We start from the raw sequence: 7,905 nt of genomic DNA, 5'->3' as shown, positions 1-7,905 counted from the left end.
CGGGCAAGGTGCCGACCGACCGCCGAGCTCGGGGCTCCCAGCGGGGCTGGTCGGGGTTGTGCCGGGCCCTGCCGCCCCGCCGAGCTCGGGGCTCCCGGCTGGTCGGTGCCGGGCCCCTGCTGCCGCGCTGCTCTGCGTTTCTGAAAGGCGAGGTGCTTCAGGGCGGTCCCTTCAACCTCGGGCGTCCCTGAGGTGTTAGTGCTGGCTGCCAGAAGCAATATAATGGCCTCTCTGCTCTGTGCTTTTCTTTTTCATAAACTTGATGAGATCCCTTTTTAAAACTTTTTTTCTCTCTAAAAGGCTCTTGTTTGTTGAGGACGACATACGCCAAATTGGGAGAGGAGACCAAAAACCCAAGCTGTGACTTTTAGTGAAGTCATATGTAAGGTTCCTTCTATTCCTACACTGGTTATATTGCCCTTTGCGCTGCCTTTGTCTGAGCTAGTCAAATTGTGCGCCTTCCAGCCTGGGCGGCAAACAACCCATCTACTGCATTGGACCACCAATCGGTAAATCCTGTGTATCATTCATTGCCTTCTGCTGTACATCCTTAGTCCCCAGTATTTGTTATATTATGGTCAACAATACTGATGTAACCTGTTGCAGGTAACACTATATCTTGCCTTATCTGTTCTAGAACTTACGTATTGGAAGGACTCATAGGCCCTGTGTTGCTTGCAACCAATCGCTATTCTGCTTATAAAGTAACGTAAAGCTTTAGTTACTTGTTTGCTCTATAGATACTGCACGTATTACAGTTTGGTTGCTGTGTCTTTTTCCAGATCACTATGAAGGCCTTGTATTGTCAGCAGAATTCACCTGGAGAGGAAATGACATTTGTCTTCCAGGAAAGAGTGAGTTCCAACCATAATAGCACTATTAATCATTCAGTGGAAGAAGAGGGTGTGGCTGAATGCCACAAGGGAATTGAAACACCTAACTCTTCTGTAGACTTAAAAAAGAACTGGTATAATCCTTGAACATACAGGCAGGTAAATGAAAATAGGGGAGGTGTATTTTACCATCATCGTGCAGCACTTGGCAAGACCAGTAATAGATTTCTCTGTGCAGTTTTGGTGTCCATATTTTAAAAACAAGTTTTGCAGGCGCAATAAGTGAGTCCATATTAAGCCAGGGTTCATATCTCCTGGTTGGATTTTCTGGTCACTGAAAGAGTAGAAATATAGCTTGAGAAATTTATCGTGTTTGGAGTGTTTCTACTCCTCCCTTATTTTCCTTCCTCTTGTGAGTTCTTTGGTCTTAGTGAGGACAGAGATCACAGTGCAGCTTTTTTCAGAGGGCATTGATAAATCTCCTTTGTCTAGCAACCTGTTTTCCTACAACTTAAAGGAACAACCAGACGATAACTATTTTTCTGTCAAACTTAGCCAAAACTATTGTGCTAAAGAGTCTTTGTCAGTTTGATGGAAACATTAATTGGATAAGTGCGTACACATGAGCTTGTGGCATAAGGCTAAAATAGGATGTCAATGAATGTATATCGATGCAGTATGGGTCTCTGAACAGTAGAAAAATGCTTATGTGGTTTTGAGGATGTGAACCTGTGTTCTTAAATCTCTTATACGTACAAAATAAATTACTATAGGCACCTATGTATACCTGTGTGACATAGATACCTAAATATACCTATGTATATTACCTATGTAATATAGATACTTAAATATACCTATGAGCCATATATCAAAATGAAACAATATAGTACTGGTGAGAATCTTAATTGAGCAGCTGCAAAGTCCCAGTAGTGAAGCACATCTAACGAACTGCCTGAAGAGAAGGATGTAATGAGATGAGTGATTTTGATACAACCAAGGTGCATATTCATGGAGCAGTCTTAGATCTACTTAAACTGATTATGAAATTGTGCTTTTGCTGAAAAGGTTTGTTCACCTTTCAGCAGCACGTTTTTGTTCTCTTCCTTGTAGTGGTTTTAGGAGTCATGCAGCTATAAGGTGAGCTGGATCAGCTTACTTATCCAGGTGAAAACTAGTAATTAGTTACGTTAGTTCACATCATTGTGATGGCTCCATGATTGGTAGCTCCAACACAAATGTGGGGATTAGAGTATGTAGATGTTGGCAACAGGTGAGCCAGACAGCTCTAGTACAGCCTTAGGTAAGCTAAAGCAGATCTTGAAACTGCACTCCTGTGCATAGACTTTGTCTGCCTACTTGCCTATTTAAATCTCTTCAGACAGGAACTGATTCAGCAGGTGGCTGTAATGACCAGCACTATGGAATCCTCCTCTTAAATAGAAATAAACACTGAAAAAAGTGAGGAAAAAGAAAGCTAGTTGGCTGAGGAGACCTTAATAGAACAGAAGGTGGATAACGAAAAGTCAGTAGCTTGGATGAAGAATTTCCATAGCAAACCTCCTTATGTGGTGCTTGGTCAATTCCTAATAATGACATATTTAAATTATGAAGGCAGGAACCAGTTAACAGCACAAACATTTCATCATCTCTTTTTGTTCTGAAGACTTGTATTCTTCTATAAAGACAAGCAGTTTTATTTTGTGCATTGTAGCAGTACTTAGGTTCATTGAGCTATGCATACCAAAAGGATAGTTCCAAAAGACAATATAATCTTAAATTTACATAAATTACATAAGTCCCTTAGATTCTAACTGCCTTTTTTTTTTTTTTAAACTGGAGATGCGGAATTCGTATAGTTCAACAGTTTATATTCTTCTATAAAGACAAGCAGTTTTATTTTGTGCATTGTAGCAGTACTTAGGTTCATTGAGCTATGCATACCAAAAGGATAGTTCCAAAAGACAATATAATCTTAAATTTACATAAATTACATAAGTCCCTTAGATTCTAACTGCCTTTTTTTTTTTTTTAAACTGGAGATGCGGAATTCGTATAGTTCAACAGTTTAATGGCTTTTCTGTTCTGTGGAAGGAAGAGTGAGAACCCACTTTGGTTTGTTTGAGGAGCAGGAGCTCAGTCTGACTGGCAAAATGCCTTGCAATTTTAAAGGAACAGCATGTGTTCAACTCAGCTGGGGTGAGAAAAAGTTCAGCTCAATATTCCTTGGACAGAGGTTACTGTTCATGTTGCTAAGCCTATGAGAAAAGCAACAGCTGTTTCTTGGGAAGAGTTTAAAAAAAAAAAAAAGAATCAAAGGAAGCTTAAACGCTTAAGAATATATCTTAACTTCAGAAGTAGAAACAAAGCTCTCTCATGACTTTCTGGTAAGCGTTTCACTTTCAATTCCAACAGACACCTAGACTGCAGACTACAGTATAACATGGAAATACATGGTTTTGCCTCCAGTACCTGAGGTAGCTCTTCAACAGCTGTGTGGAGTCAGCAGTCCAGAACTCAACCTAGCTAATTAAGTACTTTAAAGTAGCAGTACTCAACTACTTAAAATCATTTCAGCTGTCAATCCCAAAATCAAAAGTTGAAATAGTAAGGGCACACTTCATGAGTAGAACACTTTTGTATGTGAGGTGCCCATCATTTGTGGGACTTAACAACAACTTATCGGTGCTATTTCTTTGACACCATCTGGACTACTTGAATGTTTACCTCGGTATGTCAGACATTCATGTCAAAATTCTCTTAAAATTCTCCATCGCTCTTGCAGTATAGCTTTAATATTGAAGATCTGCTTCCTTCTATTTGTTAGACAGACACTAGGGAGGTAATTATCTACTAAAATTGTTTCAGATAAGGGTGTGATATTCAACTTGGGGGGAAAAAAAAAAGCAGAAAAATGTCAGTGTCGAGGTTTAGTAAGGTCTAGTGGTCAGTTTGTAATAATAATATACATGTACTCAAAATGGTGTTGTAAATCCATCGTGATATCAGTTCCCTTTTCATTGAAAGAAATTTCTTGTTCTGACTACAAAACAATCTAAAACAAAGACTGTGGAAAAGTGCTTTCAAGAGCTTGAGAGGATCCTACTAGCACATTCATGTTGCATTGTATAATGTAACATCTATAAATTTGTCCTAGGAAAACCTTCCTCCTACAAGAGACAATGATGTGAAAGTACAAGTTAGAGCCTGTGCGCTGAGCTGGATAGATACAAAGGTATTTGCTTTTTTTTTTTAATAAAAGCTAGAGGTGTTTACAGTTTCCGTTGAAGATCTAAGTCAGGGCCTTAGCTGGTAACTGGCACAATTCCATTTATGCCATCTGAGGATATGGCTTTACTGCTGAGAAAGAGGGCACAGGATTGATGTGGTATTCTTGCATATCTCTTTAACTAAAAAGCACCTGTAATTTGGTTCCTAATTTATGGAGAAAGATCAGTTGTCATTTGTGAGTTCTTTTACAGTAAATCCCTTTTATCATCCTCTGCATACTGACTTTAAGTCACAGTTTGGCTTGCCTATTAATAACTCGGGTTTTTTTTAATATGCATCTAAATTTAAATACAGAAAACCAGAGCAAGGTTTTTAATATTAAATGAAGAATGTGTGTACTTTTTTCCCCCAGATAACATTTTGGTAATGGCCCAACTTTCTTACTGTGAATATCACACACTGTAAGATGATGATAAATATGGAAATTTTGAGCTTTAGTAAGAATGTTGTAACCATTCTTTTTGTTTAGCTTCTGTCAGAAATTAAACTGGAGAAGGAGCTTCTACCTGTTGGTCGAGAAATTTCTGGAGTTGTATTGGAAGGTAAGTTACTATAATTGTCTTGTGAGGGTATGGAGCAAGAATTAAGGTCTGGTAATCCAGAACAAATAAATACTGTTTGCATGGTACACCTTTAATAGTAGGAACGATTTGCTTTCTTAATGAGGCTTCCCCTAAGTCAGTAATGATACTGAAATGAAAGTAAAAAAAGGAACTGAACTGTAATTCCTGCATATTTGTTCAGAGTTTAAAAAAAAAAAAAAGCACAACAGCTTTCTAAATAAAATATACTGAGATCTTAAGATATTACCTGCACATGCTATAACAATCTTTAATTTATTTGTAAAAATCATTTGTTGGAATAGCAAAGACAAAATAACATCCAGGAATTTCAGCAGTGTTTCACTGGCTTATGCACCTTTGATGTCTAGTTTAAAGCCTAGATCTTTCAAACACATATACGTGTGTGTACTTGCATCTACCTGTTTGTGCATGGGGTGCCAAAGCTTACTGAATTAAACATTTGGTTTTGGTATGTGCATATTTAATAGGAAAAAAAAATGTTTTCACTAGCAGGGTATATTTTTAGTTTTGTGAGCTAGTGATAAACAGTCCTCTCAATTGCATGTTCAATTTCAGCTATAAACATTTATCTTCATACCTTCTTTCCTCCTTTTCATATATTCTTCATGAGTTGGAAGAAAGGTGACCTTTTTTCAGCCAGATGATGAAGTGGTGGGTAAGTTAATGCTTGTTTGCCTTATCACCAACACAATTAGTAATCTTTTTATAATGGATGGCTGAGGTTGTAATCATTGCTAAAGCTACAATTAGATATTTATTTTGAAATATTCAACTAGTGTCACATGAATAAACTCCTCTAAATGAGAATTGTATTCTAAAAGTGTTCTCTTAGGGAAGTTTTTTTGTTACAAGAATGGAAGTTCAGGTCCCCAGCTAATGTAATCTGCCATAGCCCTACTGCATTCACTGAATCTTTAAGAATATACACCTGGGTCCCATTAGCCATGTGGAGTGAGTGTTCTAAAGGCAACCATCTGAATACATACACAATTATTTGTATTTATAACACCATCCTGATGTAATTAATACGTATCTCTTGATTTCTGTGGATGATACAAAGTCTAGGCTTATATTTCCTGCCTTCTTGAGGATGATATAAAAATATACTTTTAACTGCTAGTGATGATTCTCTTGTTCAAGCATACTGAAGACTCTTCAGTTTCTTCTAAGTCATGTCAATTCCTGTTTGAGTAAAGAAATCAAGGGTGGTCCTAACTTAAACGTGCAAGTAGGGTCACCAGTTCTACTGGATTTTCTGAGTTGCCAAAAGCAGTGCACGTACTCAAGTGTTTTGCTGAATACAAGGCCACACTTATAAAGAAACACTGATTCAAGCTGCTCATTTTCCACAATCTTCGTTTTTACTGCACGTTAGAGTTCTTGAAAGTGGACTTGTTTCCCTGCTAACTTAACCGCAGGGAGTCCATGCTTTATGAGCCTGCTATGACATTATTGTTAGAGAAACCCATCAGAAAGGCGAGTGGTAATCGCTGTACTTTGTTTGTTGTTTGAAAGAGACTTCCAGGTCAAAAATCACAGGGAAAGTGTTTGGGGCTTTTCTTTTCCTGGTAAAACTTTGGCAGACCTTTCATATCATTAGCTTAAATCTAATGGAATAAGATGTGTGATTATTTATTCACTGCAGAAGGTGTAATTCTTACAGTTGGGAATTAATATTCCATTTTATGGGGTACAGAAGTGGCTTTGCTTTGTTTAATAAAGTAGAACAGTTACGGCCAGGCATTTTCTGGTCTTGCATGTGAATTAACTTTGAACTATGAATAGTGTTATTATTGTGAACAGTGTTTCTCATTTGGTTAAATATCTTACTGACATATGCTGCATCTGTTGAATATTTTAAAATAGTATTTGTGTTTCAATCACCTTCTGTTGTAGCTGAAGGAATACAGTTTCAGTAAGTAGTCAGGAAAAAACACCCCTCTGAAAATACGTCAGTGGACCTGAGAGGCCTAAGTGACGTTCTAAGTGGCTGTAGGAGGCTTGGGGTTTGTTGTGAATTAGGACTTGATTCCACTCTTGTTAATTCAAATATAGAATAATTAGTTTGAATCAGCTGAGCTACTTCAGTGTAAATCTGACATTAAAGGAATGGAATCTGTACTTGCGTCATGAAAGAAGCAGATTCATTTTGTCTGACACTTCTGTTGTCTGTGTTTTTTGTTCTTGAATACTGAAAGTTTGCGAATGCAGGTACAGAAGAGGACTTGATTCCACTCTTGTTAATTCAAATATAGAATAATTAGTTTGAATCAGCTGAGCTACTTCAGTGTAAATCTGACATTAAAGGAATGGAATCTGTACTTGCGTCATGAAAGAAGCAGATTCATTTTGTCTGACACTTCTGTTGTCTGTGTTTTTTGTTCTTGAATACTGAATGTTTGCGAATGCAGGTACAGAAAAGTCAGAATTACATGTATGGAAATAGGACGATGAAGAAAACAGCATTAAATATTTTTAGCCCTAAAAGAAAGAAAACCCACTTCTTTAAATACTGAAATCTCGTAGCATTCCCTTTGAAACAGCTGTTCAACCTTATGCATCCAATATAGATGCTATAAAGACAAAAGATAGGAATGAAATATTTCTATTACGGTAAATCTTTCCTAACAAGCACACTTCCCAGTTACTATTGCTGTGAGTTTATACATAGTTAATGAATGAGCAGATTTAAAAGAAAATGAGCTATTGCCAAATGGTTTGGTTACTTGTGTGTTTAATAACATCAAACTGTCCCAAAATATAAATTGTCAGAAAAATATTTCTACTTGATTTTTACAAAAAAGCCTGTCCTTCTATTGAAGAGTATAGTCCTCGTATATACTCCTTACTGAGTTTAACAGTAATAATATGGTCATACAGTCCTTATTTATGAATCTACTCTTTTTTATGTAAGAATAGTACTGTGCTCACTGGAAGTACTTGGTGTGTTAAATCATTGATCTACTCCTAAAATCATACCAAGAGTTGTTTCTTGTTTTTCAAGTTTTTCTCATCCTTCTTTAATCTTCCAGAGGAGATTTTGTTGTCTATATAATGTATTCTCTTGTACATAATTGTTTGTTTGGTTAAGAAAAATACAGTAGTACAACCTCAGACCAGGCAAAAATCTTTTGTTTTGAGATATGTTCTTGACTTCCTTTCAAAGTGACAGTTTTATTTGTTGCTCTCAGAATCTTTTT

At 37.0% G+C, this 7,905-nt stretch overlaps 1 protein-coding gene across 1 annotated transcript in view; it reads left to right on the top strand.

Moving 5' to 3' along the window:
- The first annotated feature begins 487 nt into the window (after positions 1–487).
- The window catches only part of CRYZL1 (crystallin zeta like 1), a 21,666-nt gene continuing 14,248 nt past the window's right edge, over positions 488–7,905 (top strand). Inside the window, exons 1-5 of the mRNA XM_019473047.1 lie at positions 488–509; positions 783–854; positions 3,988–4,065; positions 4,591–4,663; positions 5,316–5,360. Coding sequence (XP_019328592.1) covers positions 789–854; positions 3,988–4,065; positions 4,591–4,663; positions 5,316–5,360 — 262 coding nt within the window. The 5' untranslated portion in view covers positions 488–509; positions 783–788. The remainder of the gene's footprint in view (positions 510–782; positions 855–3,987; positions 4,066–4,590; positions 4,664–5,315; positions 5,361–7,905) is intronic.

This window comes from Aptenodytes forsteri, unplaced genomic scaffold (genome assembly GCF_000699145.1).
Source record: "Aptenodytes forsteri isolate BGI_AS27 unplaced genomic scaffold, ASM69914v1 Scaffold2, whole genome shotgun sequence".
Lineage (NCBI taxonomy): Eukaryota > Metazoa > Chordata > Aves > Sphenisciformes > Spheniscidae > Aptenodytes > Aptenodytes forsteri.
This window is presented reverse-complemented; position numbering and strand designations above follow the sequence as displayed.